The sequence below is a fragment of the Fonsecaea monophora genome (assembly GCF_001642475.1).
Source record: "Fonsecaea monophora strain CBS 269.37 chromosome Unknown Scaff5, whole genome shotgun sequence".
NCBI classification, from domain to species: domain Eukaryota; kingdom Fungi; phylum Ascomycota; class Eurotiomycetes; order Chaetothyriales; family Herpotrichiellaceae; genus Fonsecaea; species Fonsecaea monophora.
In genome coordinates this window covers 347,707-368,377 of record NW_019173936.1, presented here as the reverse complement: position 1 = coordinate 368,377, position 20,671 = coordinate 347,707, and the positions used below count along the sequence as shown (strand labels likewise).

The window sequence follows — 20,671 nt, the reverse complement described above, 5'->3', positions numbered from 1 at the left end:
CTTTTGTCTTCGTATAGGATCCACTTACTCTGGGGGAGTTTGGAGGAGTATCTCCCCACGAGTTCATGGGAAATATCACGACTCGTTGAGTCGTCTTGACCAACGACATGAGGTTTCTGGGACGACGTCGTCATCCCGACTATACGATCAATGAATTTGATCTCCTGACATTCATAAAATGGGCAAGGGAACCCAGGTCAAGGGATGAACTGAGAGTGAGCATATATCCACCATACAGACACCCAAAAACCATTTCCCACCTCGTCAAACATGTCGGGCGTCACACACAGCCGTACCTCTCAGGTGATCAACCTCCCCATCGAAAAGGTGTGGGAGTTCGTCACGGTGCCCACCAACTGGATCAAGCTGCAACTGGGGACCTGGAAGGTTCACGGGCCCGGCGGCGAAGACGACCTCGAATCGGTGTCTCGCACCATGCAACCGGGCGAGCACTTTCTCGAGTACATGCACATGCCGGACCGGTTCGACCTGGTGGGCGACTGGGTCGTGACTGTGTGCGAGAAACCGCACAAATGGGGATTCAAGTCGGTACACTGGCACGGCCCGCCCATGCCCACGGACATCGAGGCCACCTACACGCTCGAGAAGATCGACGACAACACGACTCGCTGGTCGAGACACCGGATCAACACCGTCCGCCCCGGCAAGGAGAACAGCGTCGACTTCCTCGCCGACAAAAACGACCTCGAGGAGATGTACCAGGCCGTCACCAAGTCGTTCCTCGAACACGGTGTGCCAAATACGAAGCCGTACAATCCCACCCCACCCCACGGGCCTGGGTGGTTGGAGACTCTTCCAGTGGATGCTTGAACACTCACTCAACAACAGATGGCCAGACAGGCAGGCAGGTCGAGAGAGTAAGATCAGGTGGAGGTTGAATAGTGCTAGGAAAGTGCCCTTCGACCAGAGGCTATGAAGACCAGATGAACGCTTTGTGTATCTACGCTCTTTGTCTATTGTTGGAGGTTTTTACATTCATCACTCACGACAAAAATGCAAGCGGCAGTCTGCAATTTTCGTCGTCGTCGTTTGCTTCTCTGACGGTAAAGACTGGATCGACCATGAGTATCTGGGATCGCGGTCCGTAGAGGATTAGTGTTTGATACAGTCGGAAGTCCGGGGTAGGAATTCCAGAGTTCCAAACCCTTGACTTCCAGTCCAATGACAGTCCAGTCACCGAGGTGCCAGTTGTTGCAAGGTCTTCATTACCCCTTTTCCTCCTTTCTGGCCCATCTATTCGATTGGGGCTGGCAGTCGTTCGAGGTACAGAGCAAGAGTTTTCCAGCTGACACGACATTTACTTGTGTCCTTCTCTACCCTTCCTTAACTGACATCTGGCACCCACTTTGTAGCCTCTAGCCGAGTCAATACGAGAGGTCGGTTTACAATTGTGCATTTTGAACCTGTGCTGCCTGTATCCACTTGGCGTTTTCTCGCTCTACCATCTGTATCATCTCCGGAGATTCAGTAACCACGTCGATCCAATGCCTGTCGGGGATTTCCTTTCCTCTCTGAACACCTGGTCGAGCCCGCATCCTCTTCTCCCACCGAGCCAGGTTCGGAAACTGACCGAGGTCGACGCCGGCCCAAAAGGCCGCTGTGACCCAACCCCAGTGCGCAATGTCGGCAATGGTGCATTTCCCTCCCACCAAGTAATCTCTCGTTGCAAGGTGCTTGTCGAGCACACGATAGAGACGGCGAGTCTCGTTGATATAGCGTGACGTCGAGTATTCCATCTTGACCGGGTTGTAGCGAAGAAAGTGGACGGCCTGTCCCTGTATCGGACCGACCCCGGCGTTTTGAAAAAAGAGCCAGTTGCCAGTCTCGTAGTATTCTGGGGTACCTCGCGGAAAAGAAATGCTAGAGAATCATCTCGTCAACTTTGGGGCATACGGGATGTGTCGACCACCGTACAGATCAACTTACCGGTGCTCCTGGTCGTAGCGGTCTGTTAGATATTGCATGATACTCCCCGACTCAAACAGTTTGATCGTGGAGCCGTCCGGAAGCTGATCGACCAGTGCGGGTATTCGCCCATTTGGGTTGATCTCAGTGAACCAAGGCTCCTTCTGCTCGCCTTTGGACACATTGACCTTGCGAACTTGATACTTTAATCTGGAGTTTGTGGTTATTTGAGCCCACTGCGGACACTGACTGACCGCTGAACATGAGGCTTACCCGAGCTCTTCGAGAGTTATGCTCACTTTGTTGCAGTCCGGAGTGTTCAAGGTATAGACTATCATGTCACGGCTCTCCATGGTGCTCGCAGTGCATGTGTATAGTAACTGTGACTGGATCCAGTCCTGCTTTGTTAGACAAAGGGCTGCGGCCATCAAAGCAACATGGTGGCTTTTCTAATGACGCCGACCACAAACACTCGGAAACTCAAGTGTCGGAACCAACGACAAACAGTCAACAAGCCTTCTTAGTGGTTATTTAAATTATAACGCGAGGTGGATGAACAAAGGAGTGGGCAGCAGAATCACAGGTGAGTACAACTTATAGAAGCTATGTAGGTCGGTGATTCCAGACATACATGTTCTGCAACTCGCTATTCCTAGGCAGGATACTCTGCTCGTCCCCCACCACTATGATACCGCTTCTGGCTTCATGAACCCCCCTCGAACAGTCCCGATCGATGCGGTCGGTCTCTGTTCACAAAGCCCGTCAAACTTGCCCACCACCTCCTTGTAGGATGGCTGTGCCATATGAAAATCCAACGTGTCTTGACCTGTGTATCTATTGTCCCCGTTATCTCATATTATATCACGAAGGGTTTGGCAATGGGTGGTACCTTTCGATGACAACGACTTGGTCAATGCCGTCCAGACTCTTCGCCTCCAGGATAGAGTATATCAGAGTGCCGGGCTCCTGCTCCTTGACCTTTTCGGCAACTGACGAGAGGAGGTCGATCAACTGCCCATTTTATAACATCAAGTCAGTATCATAAGAGACATGAAACCAAGAGAAGCTGGTGGCTTCAGCCGACAAGAATTTGCGGGAGCGATCTTACCTCCCCGGACTTCCCTGGCTTGGGCAAAAACGTCGCAACGATGTCGAGAGTCGCTGAAGACATGGTGTACCTCTTCTTAGGGGGACAAAGACACCAGAGAAAAGTAATGACTTACACATGTTTCTCTGATCGGATCTAAATAAAAATCTCGAGATCCATCTTCGCGCATGTCTTAAACACATGACCACTCCTGCGTCATTCGAATATATAGGCCAGAGGCCCGGTAAAGATGACACCTTATTCTGCAGTCGTGGTGGACGACACAGGACTGACCTTACTTCGGAATATCAGTTCTTACGGTGAGCGAGAAACAATCTTGCGTTAGAAACCCAAAGCAGCGAAGACGGGCACGTTAGGGCCTTTTCAACATCTAGTATTCTAGTATGTACGTGCGTAGGAGACTTCCCATCTCACCAGCAGAAACATCCATGACTTCTCTAGCGTATCAGTCACGTTCACCCCAGTATCTCTGGTGATGCCATTGTTCCCTGCAACGACAGTCATTAGCTCGAGCGATGCTTTCACGACCTTGGGTAAACTCACAAAGTCAGCAAATTACCGTCCACATCACCGAAGAAAAACCACTGCGAATCACCCCAGTTCAGAGCACCTGTTCTCATGTGAGTCTACCGCACAAGAATCGAAAAGCACTTCTTCCACAGCACAGGTCCTCTTACCTCGTTGCTCCTCGATGTAGATTTTATATCCTCTTTCCTTGACTGTTCGCTGTGCGGCTTCAAAGCTCGGGGTTTTCATGCAATACCTTGCAATTCCTGTAGGTTGATTCGTCAGGCAGGACTGATAAGCCAATGATACGGAAACTCTCTAACCTTTCTGAAACCACGTTGGGTTGAGCCCTGGGTCTTTCAGTCCCCCTGTCCAGTCATCAGCCCTGTGATTAGATCCAATTGCATGCCTGATTTGCTTCTGCAGCCGAAGAAACGGGTCTGGGACTCACTTCCGCTATCGTTATACTCCAGTAGTTCCAGGTGCATGTGACTGGGATCTCTGGGACTGCGAAGGAAATGGCAATCGGTCCAGACGTTTTCGTGGTGCGAGAAAGTTTTCATCTGATTCATGAAAATCTCTCTCCCTCCGATTCCCCTGTTGAATTGATCGTCGTGGTGGAGGTTTCTGAAATCGACGCCGTGGTCGTGATCCATACCTGTTGTGCTACATCAGCCTCCGCCTGCTCGCAGTGATCGTCTTGTGTGCATCGGATCCATACCGAATGCTTGATACCACTTGGTCGTTTCCTGGAAGTTGACGCAGTTCATCATGAAATGCAGGAAACTTCGATGATGAGGCAGAGCCGGCTGTGCCTTGGCGACCAACGGATTGTTGGCGATTGAGACGAGCTCGACAAACGTCCCCTCGGGGTCGTGAACCAGAGCCGAAGTCGTCTCTCCCCATTTGCGTTGGATCTTGATGGGCTGCTGCAAGACCTTGGTGTTTGGAAACTCCTTCAGGATCCGGGCCAACTCCTTGTCGACGTTGTCGAAGAGGAGCGTCAGGCCTCGCGAACCAATCTGGTTGAACTTTTGCGGCCACTGGGAGTTGGTGTCGAGATTCTTCCAGCTGTAGAACCAGACGTGCATGTATGGATCAGTGGGTAGCTTGACAGCGACGGCGGCCTCCAGATTATCGCGTGCAACGCCGCGTGCTGCAAACCAGCAGTCTGGGAGTTGATACCCGTCTGCCAGTTCCGCACCCTCTGAATGTAGCATAGACAAGTTAGCCTTTTCATTGAGCCACAAAAGTCACAGGGGGGATAGATCAGACCATCAACGACATAATCGATATTCCCATAAAGGTTCAATTGTTTTTGTAAATCCGACACATTCTGCTGCACTGCAAGCAAAGCAATCAGGTTCCCTGGAGCCACCGTCATATTTTCTTCCAAACTCGAAAGTTGTTTGGTTCGCTTCAATTTTCTTTCCGGAGTTGACAAAATGCTAGAATAAACTGACCACCTACCAAGCACTAAGCGCAGAGCAACCAGAGGTTTCGCATGTTTTTTAACCATTGCCGTTATTGGGCCAGGGTCGTATAGCAAGTGTCGTAAATTGTGCTGAAAACGAATAGTCTCCACCAACCTTGGGACACGCATCTTCTTCGTGGAGAAACCCTGTCGTTCCGTGCAGAGACACGACCCCTCCAACCGTTGAACCTCTGTTGGCCATGTGAAGTAGTACCCCTGAAACGATCATTTTATGGGGGAACCAGTCCTCACAGCGTCAGAACACCATCCCACCAAATCCCAAGCTGTGTAGGCTCTTCGATATATCATAAATCCATCAATAGGGTAGTCATGTCACGTTTAAAACTTGGACATAATATCTGCAGCAGGTATTACTTTCTGCGTACCTACTGCTTGTTGGCTGAACCCTTGCTCGGTACTCGATACAGGACGATGGGAACTATGCGCAAGCCCCGCTCTGGAGAAAGTCCGGGGGAGCGGTCACGTAAGGCAAGGGGGGGCGGTCTCCGGCCAGTCGGTTGTCTCCACTCCTGTCGGTTATGCACACGTTCCTCATAATTGGCCACAGAGTTTAGTAAGAAACATTCCTCTTCGGAAGACCTGAACCAATTGCCTCGTACATAAATCAGACTCTCCCACTGCTGTCCACACGCTACATCTTCTGCACATGTACCCGTGTCCAGCGGAGAACATCCTGATACAATCAGGCACTTTGACCCAACCAAGGTGAACGAGAAAGTACCCATGAATCGCCGTGTCCGATCCGAAGCTCAATTGGAGCGGAAACGTCTACTTGATCGACGGCATATGCGCACAAAGCGACAAGCGGAGCAGAGAAGATCGGAGGCCTTGGAACAACTTGTCCACAGCCTCCGGGCCAGAGTGGCCGAGCTTGAGAGGAAGCCAGCCAGCCGAGTTTTTTGTGAGGAGGAAGCGGAGCCTCTGGGTGCCAACAATGCCCAAGCTCCTTCACCTTCAGATTTTTTACGAGCAACAACCCGACACCGTGGTCTGTGCGAAGAAGCGGCCGGTACAATAACCACCACCGTGTTCCCAGGCTCCAGCGTGGATGGAGAGGCATCCCAATACACAACAGCAGCCTACCCCACGAGCAGTGGTGAGCCACTGATCGACAAACCTGGCAAGCGTTCTCATGATGACGAGCTCGCCTCGGCTGCTCTTATTGTATTATCTCAAATGGCTCGTGGTGCTGTATCAAACTCGGCCGCAAGCAGCCCCGAGTCGACGTGGAGGACACGTGTGAGTCGACACGCCGCTCCAGCTGAGCTGCACTGTAGCTTTGCCATCCCACCCTCATCCTCGCAGCTGGCGGGGGGCCTTGTAGCGGACACGTTTTGCTCTTTGTGCTCCGTTGAGCACCCGGCGGGCCGAGGCTGCTTCTACTCATTCATCTCGCGAGCACTGTGGACGGCGCATGTCGACCTCTTTCGACATCATCCATCAGATGCACAAATGATGCAGCTCCCTCGCATGCCCAGCATCGACAACTTCTTTCTCCGCAACCCCGAGAGGCATCCGCTTGTGGAGATTCTCAACGTGACTTGTGATGAGTTTCGCTGTCCGAATGACGCCGACAACGTCGCAATCTACCTCCTCATGTATCGGCTATTGCGGGTAAGTCTCTTTTCAACGATGTGGAGATGATATGCTGCACATCATGACTGACGATCTGAACCCCTTAGTGGAGGGTATACCCAGTCGCCCGTTCTTACGAGGATGTACCAGCGTTCTACCGCCCAACAAAAGCCCAGGAGTGCGTGCCACATCCGGTGTCGATCGACTTTCTTGCCTTTCCCGAACTTCGGGACATACTCACCAAGCACCCTGCTCTCTATTTGGAGAACCACACACAGTTCGAGCGCGATTTTACCGAATCCGTCACCGTCCAGTGGCCTCGGCTTGAGCCAGTCTTTATCACGGACGTGCAGGGTAATGCGGTGCACCTTACCGACAAATTCGAGAGCCATATCTTTGATTATGACAACTGGGCCATGAGGGACCGTTGGTTCGATGCCTATCCACAGTATGGCCACGCCGTTAACAGATGCAAACGAACGGGAATGTAACAAGCGATGCTTTCCATTGGCGTGAGTGGAGAGGGATATTGTCAGTAGTCTCTCTCATAATTCTTCTCGGCGTAAAACAACAGCAGCTGTATGCATTGGTGGTGATCTCTTGATACTAAGGTGTTTGAGTCTCTTCTGTCCAAGTGATTGTAAACAACAAGCAAACGAGGTACGAAGTACGCTTCATAAGACTGCGGTTGGTGTGACACGCGTGTGGGTACCAACCGCAGCTGCGTCTCTCGAGGAAACTTATGCGGGACAAGCTTTCAACTCCACGTCGAAATGTCTCTCCCAAACCCCCCCTCAGGCTCAGACAACTTTCGACTCACCGCCTTTGCTACCTCTCCCTGGATGAATACCCTCGTACCCCTTTGATCGACACCGACACCAGAGGTACGACCGATCCATGACCACCGAAACAAACCCCAAGGACCGCCTATGGTCACGGCGAGAGATTGAGGGCCTGATAGCGCAAGGAAGGAAGATCATAATCCTCGATGGCCAGGTGATCAAGGCTGATGCGTGGCTCTCCTTTCACCCTGGTGGCGACAAGCCGATATTGCATATGGTCGGAAGAGATGGCACCGATGAGATCCGTGCACTACATTCCCCAGAGGCACAGGTGCACATGCAGAAGTTCGTGATCGGGCGGATTCAGGGGAGATGGACCAACTTCCTGCCTCCAATACAGGGTGGACATTTCAGACCATATGTCAAGGATCAGGATGGCAAAGAGGTGGAGGCGGAGGAGGAGTCAGATGTACAAACCGACGGTGCTATCAGTTCTTGCAGTGACAGCACTGCACCTCCATCCCCCATCTTCGATCCGGTCGATATTCGAGAACGAGAGACCTCATTGTCCACCGCCTCTTTGTCTGAGCGTGAGCGGTCTAATGCCAGCGACGACCCAATCCAGACGAAGCTCGCAGCCGAAAAATACTCAGATATACTGAAGTATCCACCATTAGATCCCAGCTCACAGGATCGAATCGTCGCGAAGTATCGAGAGACCAACGCTCAAATACGAGCAGCTGGTCTTTACGAATGTCCTTACGGCGCCTATGGGGTCGAATGCTGCAGATATGTCCTTCTCTTCTCATCGTCTCTCCTCGCACTCCATTACTCCTACTACGCCCTCTCTGGGGCCCTTCTCGGCCTTTTCTGGCACCAGCTGGTGTTTACCGCCCACGATGCCGGACATATGGGTATAACACACAACTTTCACATTGATACATGTATCGGAATCTTCATCGCCGACTTCCTGGGTGGTCTGTCCATCGGCTGGTGGAAACGCAATCACAACGTCCATCATATTGTCACCAATTCACCTGAACATGATCCGGACATCGAGCACATGCCTTTCTTCGCCATCTCGACCCGATTTTTCTCGTCCTTACGTTCCACTTACTACGAACGCATCATGCAGTTTGACAGCATTGCCAAACTGGCCATAGCGAAACAACACTGGTTGTACTATCCAATCCTCCTGCTGGGTCGCTTCAATCTCTACCGCCTCTCTTGGGAGTATCTCTTTTTAGGCCAGGCGCCTAAAAAGGGACCTGCATGGTGGCATCGCTACCTTGAGATCTTTGGGCAGTTTGTCTTCTGGGCTTGGTTCGGCTACGGAATTGTGTACCGCTCAATCCCCACTGCATGGGACCGCTTCGTGTTTGTCATGATCAGCCATATGATCACGGCACCGCTCCACGTACAAATCACACTTTCTCACTTTGCCATGTCCACCACCGACATGGGCGTGCAGGAGTCCTTCCCGCAGAAGATGCTTCGAACCACCATGGACGTTGACTGCCCTCCGTGGCTTGACTTTGTCCACGGCGGACTCCAATTCCAAGCCATCCACCACTTGTACCCGAGGATACCAAGACATAATCTCCGAAAGGCACAGGTATATGTACGGGAATTCTGCAAAGACACAGGCCTCCCATATGCCATCTACGGTTTCACCAAGGGCAACATGGAGGTTCTCAGCCGATTAGAGGAAGTGGCCAAGCAAGTGAGAGTTTTTGAGGAGTGCAGGAAAGTGTGCGCGAAGGAAGTGGTCGAGGGAACGGGCCATGTCCACTCTGATTGACAGGAGAATTTCGTGCTTTGAACGGAAAGGATGTGCCTGCCATAGTAAAGCTCGATGTACTTCTAGCGAGGAGGACATTCATGACGAACTGACTGACTGACTGGATATGAGATGACTCTTCGTACATAGATCACGATCAAGAAAAGACAAAGATGTATATAGCCGGCGAGGTTACTCTGTTTGCGGAAAGTAGAGGGTGTCGGGCGTCTAGATATACTCGATTTTGAGAAGAATAATAATGAGACCATGAGTGAATTCCTCAAAGGGGGGATTGGGAGATTTAAGCAATGACTTGATGAAGAATAGTTGTCTCCCGCTGGACAATTCGACAGATATCATATCTGACTGCGTGATGGCAAGGTACCTCGTACGATGTATGTAGACAAGTTCCGTTCCATCGTTTACTCGAACTCGACGCCAGCCCCTGTAATACGGAACTCGAACGCGCTTCCCCCGATGGCTTTGGTGCCGCTCTCGCCGCCCTCCTTCCCGGCCCGCCCCTGCGCTGTCGCCGATGGCGCTGCGAGTGGCACCGAACCACTACTGGGGACGAGAGTCGCGAGGAACCGGCCCTTGCGGACCGCGTCGAGTCGCTTCTCCCGGTCCCTCAAACACTCCTCCAAGCCCATCTGGGCGGGGAACTGCGCGATGGGCAGCCTCGCGAGGGAGAGGGAGAGCGTGGCGTACGACGTCCAGGGGGAGACGAAGCGCGTGTCTGAAGCTGCGGGCGCGAGGATCGTGGGACCGGATGTGGTCGTGTCGTGGGGCGGGCGCGTCGAGGACGAGGGAAACGGAGGAGTCGAAATAGTCGAAACAGCGCTGAAGACGACGGCACATGCGAACTTCTCTTGCAGGGTCTTGAGGATCTCAATCGCCTGCGCGGCCCTTGACGGTGACGGCCCCCCGCCCCGCAACCCCGTTCCTGGAGACTCGAGCTGCGCCATGGCCTGGTCGGACCGGTCTTGCCAGTAAAACGCGGTGGCAGAGTCGATCACGATTAGGCTTAGAGGGCGATGCATCGAGTGATGCCGCGATCTATCAAAGAGGTACGCATGCAGAGAGGAGAGGGTGGAAATCAGCTGAGCCGACGACTGGGGTCGGAAAACGTGGATGTGGTCTAGAGAGGACCGGATGACTTGTTGGATCTCTGAGTCCGTCAAGGTAGAGGGGGTTTCTTTGCTGGCCTTGGACTGGTGATTCTGGACATGGTGCAACATGATCTGCGCCAGCCGTGCAGCGGAAAAGCGGCCGTCGGAATCGATGTATACGATTGTCGACTCCTTGCCGCCCAGGTCTCTCGGAAGGACTGATATCGCGCAGAGATGGGAGAGCAAAGAGGTCTTCCCAGACGCGGACGAGACACTTGTGAGCTCGACCGTTGCAGGTTTGGGTTTCTCTGCAGATGCTCGTGGCTGAGGTCTGAGACGAGAGGTCTCGACGTTGTCCGAGTCTTCATCCTCGTTACTTCTGTCATCATCGCTGCCATAGACCACAGATGTCGCTGCTGGCGAGGACAACCATTCCCGACGGCGGGTGTTTGCGAGTGTTTCTGGATAGCGGAGTGATTCGAGGAGAGTGTCCAGTTGTGGAACTCCTAGAACGGCTCTGGGTTGTGGCTCGACCGTCCATCTGAGCTCTGCTAGGAACTAGGATTTGAACCCAAAATACAATGTGTTAGATAGCCTTTAACCTGGACGTGTGTGTCATTTGCGACCACTGAGGATGGTGTTGAGGAGACATGAAACAAGGCTGCGAATGACATGGTGGTGCAAGGGAAGGTGGCGCGCGGAAATTGTAGACATTAATTAATTACCTGCTCAAGACTCTCTTCCTGCACCCCCTGGAGGAGGCGAGCTCCATATTGTTCCGCCGACATGATGCCGCCGCCATGGCATACCACCGCGTGGTGAATAATAATCCGTTCGTCGTTCTTCGCTCTGGTAACGGACGACTGGAAAGGGGATTGATTGATTATTTGAAGAGCAACAACAAAAGGAAAAAGTCAGAAGAGAAAAAAAAATGGCGCCGCCCGAACATCCATTCCCCGTCTCCGAGCTCGACCAGCACGTCCGCTCGCTCACGGTCAACTACAAGGAAAAATCGCGCAAACTGCCCCAGGACTTTGATCTCAAGCGGGATTGCGAGTTGATGGAACTCGTCCAGTATAGCTGCACCACGCCCAAGCAACAGTATGAGCGGGCACTGGCGAGCGGCACCGGGACGGCCAGGATCGAGTGCTACCCCATCGTGAGGCTGTTTAGGAAGTACGTGACTCTCTCGGTTCTCAATTTCACAAAGGTGCTAACGGCTCATCTACCAAAGATGCGTCAAAGGTGGAAAGGTGTTTCACGTCGAGACGACAGCCTGGGAGGGCCAACTTGCTTGGAAACCACCCGCAAATCCGCCTCCCACAGGCCCAATCAACGACAATGATCAAGGAAAGCCTACTGCAGACGATTCATCAGGAAATGTGATTACGTCCTATTGGAATTCGTGGAGGTCCAAAAAGTGAAGCCTTTTGATCTGCCTGGGGTATCATATGCAAATTTATCCCATCCAATGTCAAGAGCAACCAAACGCCAGCGCTGCCACAGCCTTTAGAGTGCTGGGATCAAAGCTGCATGGCCACATCACCACCCTGCAGACCTGAGCTGCTCCGCTTTTCAGGAAGAGAACTGTTAGCCGGTCCCCTTTTTGTCATCAGTTCTTCCGGCATTCGATACGATTTCTCGCAATTGACAATCGGTCCCAGCTCAAATCCACCATGCTCCTTGGCCAGCAAGTCGCGCAGGGTTTCTTCAAAAACTGCATCCTCTGACAAATCAACTCCGGTCTTCCACCTCTTACGGCGAATGATCACTGGAGGTTTCTGCTTGGAAGATATAATTTCCGTCTCGAGCGGATGAGCAGCATCCAATTTAACGGCCCCGGCCAGCTTGCGCAGAGCCTGCTCACCGAGTTTCCCTTCGTGAGTCGCCAGTTCTCTGATTTTCCTACTATCAGACTGTCGATCTGGGTAGACAGGCGTATCCCTATAAGTATGTGCAGAAGGGAGCTCAGGCAACCCCTTGGTCGTGAATGAGAATCTCTTCAGCTCGCCGTGGCCGTCCAAGCCGGGGCCGAGAAATGATGCCGGGAGTTCGACGAGGTTGTGGAATTCATCTTCGGGAGGTGGCGTCGGCAATAAAGGAGGGTTGATTGAAGGTTGCGTCTGGTATGGGGCGAGTTGATCGTCGGGCCGAGGAATATCGAGAACATCTATGGCGGTCTCGAAATCCGTCGCGATGGGATAGGTTCGCCGGGCAGCGAGCATGGAGCGTCGGACCTTGGAAAGGAATCTGAGCATGACTGCCAGCACAGTCAGCATACACGCAGTGCTACAGCCAGTCGTAGAGCAACCTACATTCGTCCATCGCTGCCGCTAAGGACTCCAGAGCCACTGACTCAATCATCGGATATGATATGCCTTGTTTCTGAGCCTCTTCTTCACATATTGTTTTTATACACAGCACTAATAAATCGTCAACCACCTCTTGCGCCAGCAATGCTGGTTCCGGGGTGGGCATGGACTGCAGTTTGTGTCGCAGGACATGATGGTGGTGGTATGGGATCTTCTTCTTCGGAGAGGTGGTTGACATTGGCTTGCGCGTTCAGGACAAGCTCCTTGAATATAATCGCTGCGAAAGATTGCGCGAATTTCCGTAACCTCAGTTCCGCATCACCTTTGCCTGCGATGGAACTCACTCTTCTGACATGGGCAGCATGGGGTCGCGCAAGGCAGGGGAGTTGACTAGCATCGATAACTAAAAAGGAAGGTTAATCGACGAGGCTGAAAATTACATAAGGTGCCAAGGCTGCTTTGCAACCCTTGACCTCAATTGGACTGCGGATCTTGAAGGAGCTTCACCAAGCTACTGGTATCAGACCACCACCAGGCTTAGCTACTATCTGCCTCTCTTCCCCTTTCACTCGTCTTGAAATCTCACCTTCACCTCGAATACCCCTCAACGTCGAGGTCTAGCAGCGTTTAGACGAACAGAGCTCGAGCAGAGCCGGATCAGAACAATGGCGATCAAACCGATTACAGGAGTGCGTTTCTTCTCTCCCCCTTCCGCGCCCAACATATTTCGTTTCAACAGTGATTGGGAATAATGTTGAAGGGTGCTTGGTTTTTCACGAGAAACCTCAAAGCTGACACGCAGTGATTTCTACAGATGCTTCGACGAGGCCTCGTCTTGGATATCAGCATTGCCCTCGGTATGATCTACCCTTCGAGCTTCCCATCCAGTCTGCCACAACAACCATGGAATTTTTCCTTTTTGCGTCTGAAAGAGATGGAGTCCTTGGGAATCTTCTGAGCTCTTTCTTTTCCGTCGCTGCCGGCTCATTGGAAACATGTGGATGGACCGGATTCAAGACGAAAAATCTGCACCAACACACCATAGAAAGAGCATGTAGCTGATCAACGGTGATGAATCTAGGTCTCGGCACAACATTCGGCTACCTATGGTGGTACGGCTACCACCTACCCCGCGTACGAGCACGAGACAACTTCTACGCAAGGCTCGAAGATCAGCGGGCGAGGGAGGCTGGCTTCAAATAAACGCATTGGACATATCAGGTGTTCGACGTTGCTTTTGTTCTGTGCTAAGATAAGACGTGGAAGACTGCATTATCGACGACCGGTCAATTTCCCTGACAAGCAGATTCTGTTCTGTGGCAGCGACGTCAGAGAGACGGGGATGTGGACAGGACATTGAAGCAGTCAGGAGTGAGCAGTTTGACAATGGAGAGGGAAGTGCAAAAAGCTTGATGGCGGCTCTGTACATATCAAACGCCTGCCAATGGAAAGATTCGAAAACTTCAATATTGTGACAACCAACATGGTTCTATGGATTTGCGCTATGCTTTATGCTGTTTCGATTTCGACCGTAAGAACACATATCTCGTTCTTTCAATGTTTCGCTGTACTCTTTTCATTCCGAGCATATCATGACACACAAGACAAAAGTTTTTTGGCCTGGATTCGTTCCCACTCACATTTTCACTTTCTCTTCTTCTCCTTCCTGACCGCCCTCTCCCAAGTGTCTTCAAAAACGCATTCCTTTTTCTTCAAGGTTCCCGTCTTACTCGCGAGATCGGCACCAAGGTTCAGATACCGCACCACCTCGACGCTCCCGGTGCCCACGCCCATGGTCTTGCCGACAATCACACTCTCGCTGACGCCTTCGATCCGGTCGACCTTGCCCGCGGCACCGGCGTCGAAGACATGGTCTGCCGTCTTTTCGAAACTGGCCAGCTGCAACACCGAGTCACGCATCTTGGCGAGCCCGAAACGTGTGATGCCCAGAACCTCGCCTTTGTATGTCATCACGTCTGCCAACAGATACATGTGGCGCGGATCGATGGACAGACCCTTTGTGACTTCCTGGATCTCAGTGATGATTTTAGAGCGCGCGGCTTCGATCCCGAGGACCTGGAGAGTTTCCATGACGGAATTGGTCTCAGTATGATAGGGGTCGACACCTTCAGTGTTCATACAGTAACGAAGACCGTAGCCTTCAACCATGACCTTGTGCATCTGGATAGGTGCAGTGTCTTTTTGCGGCACAGATTGAGGGGCTATAGATGGCGCAGTCTCTTCGAGTTTGACTTTGGAGGACGACGCTTTGGAGGAAGCAGCTGTCGTTTCACTTGAGCCCTCCGTTTTGACCTTGGGGTCGGTGCTGGAATGTGCTTGCTCGGTCTTCATTCCCTGCGCCGTCAAAGACCTGCGCATAGCCTTGACTTCATCTGATCTTGGATCGTCTTCTGCCATGACCACTGCTCGAGTTGCTTGAGGATGGCCGAGGACATGCACGTTTGGCAGTATGCGTCGCAAGGTCTGAAGACGAATGAGACGCTCACTCTGACCTTCTTCATCTATCTTGGCTGCAGATCCTCTCTTCGCAGACTTGATCGCAGATTCTGTGGAGATTCTGAGCTCATCTTTGCTGCGAAGCTGGATCCTTAATTTGGCAGATTTCAGCTGTCGATGCTTTTGGATGGCAATCACAATGTCCTCCAATGTGAGATCCAAGCCCAGCTCGGTAATGGTGTCCAATGAGATTTGGAGGTCGATGCAACTTGGTCGGTCGAGAAAGTGGCGGATTTCTATATAAGATGTCACGTCTGCTAGGAATAGACTTTCGATTCGGCCTTTGACGATACGAGCAAGACCTTCGGGGATTGACAGATCTCTTCTTCGTTCCAACCGGCAAGTGATGACTGGCGTACTGATCTCCTTTGAGGCGTTGATGATTTCCTTGATTCGAGGAACACCTGCTGTCAAACTCATGCCAGCAACACCGGCAAAGTGAAAGGTTTTCAGAGTCATCTGGGTCCCTGGTTCTCCTATGGACTGTGCACCGACTGCACCGACGGCGTGACCGGGTTCCACACGTGCTCGCTCATACTTCTCCAGACATAGGTTCACAAAGGCTTGTAGTGTCTTCTTCGATAGCTTGCACGTGAGTTCAAAGCGGTCTTTTGTGGACGGAGGCGGCTTCATCAGTGCATGGTCCTCACTGAGTATGGCCTTTTGGCCCTTGGAATCTCTTGATGTGGCAGGAATTGCTCCTTTCCTGCCTGAACGTCGTTTCGGAGCTGGTGCTTCCTCGTCCACCTCGTCCAGCTCCGCTTCAGCCTTCCGCTTTCCCTTGGAGCTCGGCACGGAGGGTGGCAATGCAAATTGCTGTTTCTTCGCCCTGGCCTCATTGAAGGCGTGGCACTTTGCCATGACAAAGTCATGTATCGACTGCAGAAATGCTCGATTGCTCTCGTTTTGGTCAACCAATCTGTCGTCATCGATATCATAGAGAAGCTCAGCACTGTTGAGGCCAACCCTTGTCAGCAGGCCTCTCTTAGCCGACAAGATCTCTTCCATGACACCGAAAATCTCGGTATCCTGTAGGCCTTGGTCATTCAGATCAAACGTCGTCGCCTCAACATGAGCGTAGGTGCGGTCGAAATCAACTGGTTTAGCACTAGCCTCCATATCGACAGGATCGAGATCATCATCGCCGAAACGAAATTGTACGATGTTTGAAGCCGAGTTGCGGACTGTACGATCGTAGTTGGTGGAGAGATCTTCGAGAGATTTCATGAGTCGCCTCGACATGTAACCTGTCTCTGCTGTCTTGACAGCAGTGTCCACGAGACCAACTCGACCACCCACTGCGTGAAACAAGAATTCATAAGGGAGGAGCCCGCTGAAAAAGCTGTTTGAAACGAAGCCTTTTGAGGGAGGCGACCGTTCATGTTTCAGGAAATGAGGCAATGTTCGGTCTTGGAAACCATCGGCAACACGCTTTCCCTCGATATCCTGTTGCCCAAGAAGAGCTGCCATTTGAGCCACATTGATGTTCGAGCCTTTGGAGCCAGACACGGCCATGACCATTGGCGTGTTATTCTTGCTGAGCTGAGAGGTCAAAATTCCCGCAATGTTGGTTCGAACCGTACTCAACACTCGAATCTGCTCTGCCTCGAGGGTGCCTGCATCGTCCAGACCCGCCTTGCGTTTCAGCTTCCCTGCCTTTGACTCGCGAACAAAAGAGCTACACTCGTCAAATACTTTGGCTATCATCTCAGCCTTCTCCTTGACGAGCTTCTCGGGCGGAGTGACATCACTAATGCCAACAGTGAAACCTTGATTGCCCAACCATCTGGCGCAGAGTTTGGACAAGCGATTCATGCCTTGAGCAGCGGCGTCAGGCCCGAAGTCGCGGTAGAGAATATAGAAGATTGAGTTCTTCTTTCCAGAGCCGACAGTTGACTTGTCCATCCTACCACAAAGTACCTCTGAATTGCGAACGCATAAGAAACTATCGTCTTGGAGATCTCGGTGTAGGCCAGGGTGATACTGATTATGGTCTCGGCAGGCGGCGTCAAGATTCACTCTCACATTGGAGTCCTTGTTTGGACGCATCAAGACGCTGAACACCTGCTTGCCCGTCCAGAGTGTCTGGGGCTTGATGATCGCAGGTGGAGGAAGATCAAATTTTGTTTCAGGTTCCAGCATCCCACAGCACATTGTCACAAAGGTCTTCTTGTCGAAGAACTGGTCCAGGCTGCTCAGGAGGAACGAGGCGGTGATGAAGTCCTGAATGGCCGAGATAATTGGTTCGCCGTTTTTCGGTGTCACGATGTTATGCTTGACACCCATCAATAGCATTGCTTCTGTGCGGGCTTCTTCTGTCTGTGGGACGTGGAGGTTCATTTCATCTCCATCGAAATCAGCATTATAAGGGTTGCAGACACATTCGTTCAACCGAAATGTCCGATGGGGCCGAACTTTGACGAAATGGCTCAGAATACTGAGTTTGTGAAGTGAAGGCTGGCGGTTGAACAGAACCACATCTCCGTCTTCAAGATGGCGTTCGACGATATCACCCTCCTTCAGATGACTCGCTGTGAGCTGATTATTATACTTTAGAGAGTTTTTGAACCCTTCCTTCTTGATCACATGGTTGGCTCCTGGCCAGACATCAGGTCCATTGCGTACTCGTTGTCGTAGTTTTTCGATGTTGAGCTCGTTGACCACTTCCGGGTATGTCATGTTCTTTGCCACCAGGATCGGTACGGCGACTTCGTCAATTCGCAAGTTGGGGTCAGGGGAAATGACAGTCCGCGCAGAGAAATCGACACGTTTTCCAGAAAGATTGCCCCGAAAGCGTCCTTGCTTGCCTTTGAGACGTTGCACGAACCCTCGAATCTGTTTGCCAAATTCACCTTTGGCTAGACCTGGTACGTCACTGTTGATATACATTGCCAATTGAAGGGACAAATAATCCCAGTGTTCCATGATTTGCGAGGTGGGTAAGCCCTTCTCCAGAGTTTCACGCAACGCATCATTAGCAGCGACAATGTCCCCAAGCTTAGCGGTGATATCGTCTTCTGTGCTTGAAGCCTCTTGCCCTACTGACGGTCGGATACATGCAGGAGGGGCAGGGACGTATGTCCAGAGGAAAGCTTCCGGTCTCGCGGAAAAGAGTCCAAGCAGTTCACGATCGGCACGTCGAATCCGTTTGAACAGACGGAGGGTTCGAAGAGGCGTCAAATCGTCCATGGCTTTTTTGAGATGCTTCTCGAGTTCCGAGTTGGTAAGCTTTGCCGTCTCGAACGATTTGTCAAAGGCGACCTTCTCAGGGGGCGGCACTTTTTTCGCGGATGTGGAGGCATTGTAGGATTTGAACTTGTCGTGAGTTATCTTGAGAGAATGTGTCGTTGCTTTCCGAACCAAGCCATTGATAGCACCGCACTCGAAACACACTTTGGTCTTTTTGCATTGGTCTGCAACCCGTCTGACAATAGAAGTCTGCTTCAAGCTGTCATTCTGCGATCGGCGGATTGCGCTCAGGAACTTGCGACGGTCGGCTTCGGAAAGAAGAATGCAGGAACAGTCCTGGAAAAGTCAGTACTTGGTGGCGGTGTTTTCGAAAGCAGTGCGTGCCTTGCATATGCTCTGTAAGATCTGTATAACTTTTCTGAAGTACCCGACGTGGTAGACGGGAAGGACCAGTCGAACATGTCCAAAATGTCCGTTGCACTCTTGCAGATGTTTTCCGCAGGTTTCGCATGAGTTCTGCTTGGACGAGACACCCATACGCCTATCGAGTGGCCCATACTCAGCGATCGCGCGAGTCCCATCTGAGCGTGTCTTGTCGAGATCGAACAGGCGCCGGTCCACAAGTTCGACCGCAGACTGGTTGATGATATCTTGATCCGATCTAGAGACATTAGAATCGCCCTTCAGGTTCTATCACGATCGTTTAACCCACAGTACACCAAACTGAAGTTCCTTGATCACTTTCGGATTGTCATTTATCACTTGCTCTTTTCCCAACACCATGTCCTGTACCTGTGTGGCTGCAGCCATTTTGCCTTCACTATCACCGTAAGGAACGAGGATGGGAGGCGGAACACGAAGGAGGGTCGGTCATTGGCGCGAGTGCTGTTTATCGAGTTGACATATGAGGCCCAGTCGCATGCGACAGAAGAACTAGTGTTCGCTTGCGTGCAGTGTCTGTTGCGGCGTGATTCATATCTTTCTCGAGGCGCAGAGAAACTATGGTGGGCGACCGCAAAAAGTTCTCCAACTTCACCCCCACTCTACGCTGATAAGGCTGAACAGCCTCGCCCCTCCAGGCCAATCATAATCAATCAAAGTCGATTACACGCGATGCATCCAGCAGATGTAATCAGGTGTTCAGTGTGCTTGTAGTTCAAATTCATATTCATGCTCTGCGGCCTATCGTAAAATCCATCACTTCCAAGAGACCCGTCGAACTCCATGCCTTTAAGAGACCTGACACACTCTCAATCCGCCAATCGATAGCTGACCATGGTATCTACTTTGTGGTTGGTAGTGCTGAAACTGCGTAGTTGGACTTTCTCTGCGTTCCTGATCTCTTTTGCGTCGCTGTCCCCCCATTCGATGGGGACGTCCGAGTCTGCGTCAGCGTAGACTAACACATTGAAGGTGCAATTGCCGTCCAGCACTGGCAAAAATGTGACTGACGCAGTGATTTGGCGAAAGATTGCTTGTATCTCCTCTTGTATCTGAGTCTCGGTCTTCTCGGGTTCTGTCTCTTCTGTTGCAGGTTCACTGTTCCCTTGTTAGACATGCCCTGTATCTCGTTTGGTGTAGCTTACTCCGGGTTTGCGTTCTCCTTGTCCGCTGCCTTTTTGGAGGGCCGTTGTTTCGAAGACTTTCCTAGAAGCTGAACGTCGAACTGCCACCTCTCAACGTGTTCTCCAGTCTCCTTGCTTGTGATTACGACCACCAACTTCGAGATCTTGCCCCCAATCATCCATTTGTTCAGTTGTGACATTATCTTCTTGATGTATGCCTTGACCTGGTCGTCCGAGGATACGAGCATGTTGAGTCCATACTTCTTAACCCTGTGATGATCAGCGGATATTTAGCCCAGTTGTTCAATGCGACTCACGGGGTGAAATCTTCTGCAGGATAAACACCTCTCTGAAATCTGCAATGCATTACTATCCGATCCACTTGTAGTCTGCTCACATGGCTCACAGTATTGTGTTTATTGAGTATTCGAACTGCTTTTCTCAGTCTTTGGCGTGTGAGATCAGGCGGGGTGCACTTACGAATTCTGCGACTGTCTTCGATGACCCTGTGCATCCATTAGTACATTGCTGTCACTGGTGTCAATGAGAACATACCTTTGAGCGCAACCTTGTGTAGTTGCGACTTGTCTTTCTTCTCGACCGCCATCTTGCTCATGTTGGCTGTTCAGTGCAAAGCAAAGTGTGTTGGGCGAAAATTGGAGTGGTTTTGGTGTTGATGTTGATTGTTGGCGGGGCAATAATCGGGCACGTTCCAAGTCGTTTGTACCTTTTTGCCCTCTGCCCTCACAAGTTTTTTCGGAAGCGCATTCAGGGTCAATGTCCGTCACCACCCTAATGTTCTGACC

General features: G+C 51.6%; 11 protein-coding genes across 11 annotated transcripts; 4 read left to right on the top strand and 7 right to left on the bottom strand.

Moving 5' to 3' along the window:
• Window positions 1-270: 270 nt before the first annotated feature.
• AYO21_01378 (hypothetical protein) lies at window positions 271-831 on the top strand (the record flags this gene model as incomplete). The annotated part of the gene is made up of 1 exon (XM_022651361.1): window positions 271-831. One exon carries the CDS (start codon window positions 271-273, stop codon window positions 829-831), a length of 561 nt encoding a protein of 186 aa, XP_022516334.1.
• Window positions 832-1,403: 572 nt separating this feature from the next.
• On the bottom strand, window positions 1,404-2,279 carry AYO21_01377 (hypothetical protein; the record flags this gene model as incomplete). Its single annotated transcript, XM_022651360.1, has 3 exons — window positions 1,404-1,881; window positions 1,948-2,136; window positions 2,200-2,279. 3 exons carry the CDS (start codon window positions 2,277-2,279, stop codon window positions 1,404-1,406), a joined length of 747 nt encoding a protein of 248 aa, XP_022516333.1.
• A 330-nt stretch (window positions 2,280-2,609) lies between these two features.
• AYO21_01376 (hypothetical protein) lies at window positions 2,610-3,097 on the bottom strand (the record flags this gene model as incomplete). The annotated part of the gene is made up of 3 exons (XM_022651359.1): window positions 2,610-2,760; window positions 2,816-2,937; window positions 3,035-3,097. The coding sequence occupies 3 exons, from the start codon at window positions 3,095-3,097 to the stop codon at window positions 2,610-2,612; spliced, it is 336 nt and encodes a 111-aa protein (XP_022516332.1).
• A 315-nt stretch (window positions 3,098-3,412) lies between these two features.
• AYO21_01375 (hypothetical protein) lies at window positions 3,413-4,925 on the bottom strand (the record flags this gene model as incomplete). The annotated part of the gene is made up of 7 exons (XM_022651358.1): window positions 3,413-3,522; window positions 3,594-3,644; window positions 3,712-3,807; window positions 3,865-3,909; window positions 3,993-4,199; window positions 4,263-4,748; window positions 4,817-4,925. 7 exons carry the CDS (start codon window positions 4,923-4,925, stop codon window positions 3,413-3,415), a joined length of 1,104 nt encoding a protein of 367 aa, XP_022516331.1.
• An 834-nt stretch (window positions 4,926-5,759) lies between these two features.
• On the top strand, window positions 5,760-7,102 carry AYO21_01374 (hypothetical protein; the record flags this gene model as incomplete). The annotated part of the gene is made up of 2 exons (XM_022651357.1): window positions 5,760-6,650; window positions 6,719-7,102. 2 exons carry the CDS (start codon window positions 5,760-5,762, stop codon window positions 7,100-7,102), a joined length of 1,275 nt encoding a protein of 424 aa, XP_022516330.1.
• Window positions 7,103-7,508: 406 nt separating this feature from the next.
• On the top strand, window positions 7,509-9,194 carry AYO21_01373 (hypothetical protein; the record flags this gene model as incomplete). Its single annotated transcript, XM_022651356.1, has 1 exon — window positions 7,509-9,194. The coding sequence occupies one exon, from the start codon at window positions 7,509-7,511 to the stop codon at window positions 9,192-9,194; it is 1,686 nt and encodes a 561-aa protein (XP_022516329.1).
• A 401-nt stretch (window positions 9,195-9,595) lies between these two features.
• On the bottom strand, window positions 9,596-11,070 carry AYO21_01372 (hypothetical protein; the record flags this gene model as incomplete). The annotated part of the gene is made up of 2 exons (XM_022651355.1): window positions 9,596-10,840; window positions 11,008-11,070. The coding sequence occupies 2 exons, from the start codon at window positions 11,068-11,070 to the stop codon at window positions 9,596-9,598; spliced, it is 1,308 nt and encodes a 435-aa protein (XP_022516328.1).
• A 143-nt stretch (window positions 11,071-11,213) lies between these two features.
• On the top strand, window positions 11,214-11,706 carry AYO21_01371 (hypothetical protein; the record flags this gene model as incomplete). The annotated part of the gene is made up of 2 exons (XM_022651354.1): window positions 11,214-11,458; window positions 11,517-11,706. 2 exons carry the CDS (start codon window positions 11,214-11,216, stop codon window positions 11,704-11,706), a joined length of 435 nt encoding a protein of 144 aa, XP_022516327.1.
• A 99-nt stretch (window positions 11,707-11,805) lies between these two features.
• Window positions 11,806-12,832, bottom strand: AYO21_01370 (hypothetical protein; the record flags this gene model as incomplete). The annotated part of the gene is made up of 2 exons (XM_022651353.1): window positions 11,806-12,542; window positions 12,598-12,832. The coding sequence occupies 2 exons, from the start codon at window positions 12,830-12,832 to the stop codon at window positions 11,806-11,808; spliced, it is 972 nt and encodes a 323-aa protein (XP_022516326.1).
• Window positions 12,833-14,238: 1,406 nt separating this feature from the next.
• On the bottom strand, window positions 14,239-19,110 carry AYO21_01369 (hypothetical protein; the record flags this gene model as incomplete). The annotated part of the gene is made up of 3 exons (XM_022651352.1): window positions 14,239-18,636; window positions 18,715-18,961; window positions 19,013-19,110. The coding sequence occupies 3 exons, from the start codon at window positions 19,108-19,110 to the stop codon at window positions 14,239-14,241; spliced, it is 4,743 nt and encodes a 1,580-aa protein (XP_022516325.1).
• A 440-nt stretch (window positions 19,111-19,550) lies between these two features.
• AYO21_01368 (hypothetical protein) lies at window positions 19,551-20,481 on the bottom strand (the record flags this gene model as incomplete). Its single annotated transcript, XM_022651351.1, has 5 exons — window positions 19,551-19,839; window positions 19,887-20,135; window positions 20,183-20,214; window positions 20,346-20,371; window positions 20,421-20,481. 5 exons carry the CDS (start codon window positions 20,479-20,481, stop codon window positions 19,551-19,553), a joined length of 657 nt encoding a protein of 218 aa, XP_022516324.1.
• Between the last annotated feature and the right edge of the window lie 190 nt (window positions 20,482-20,671).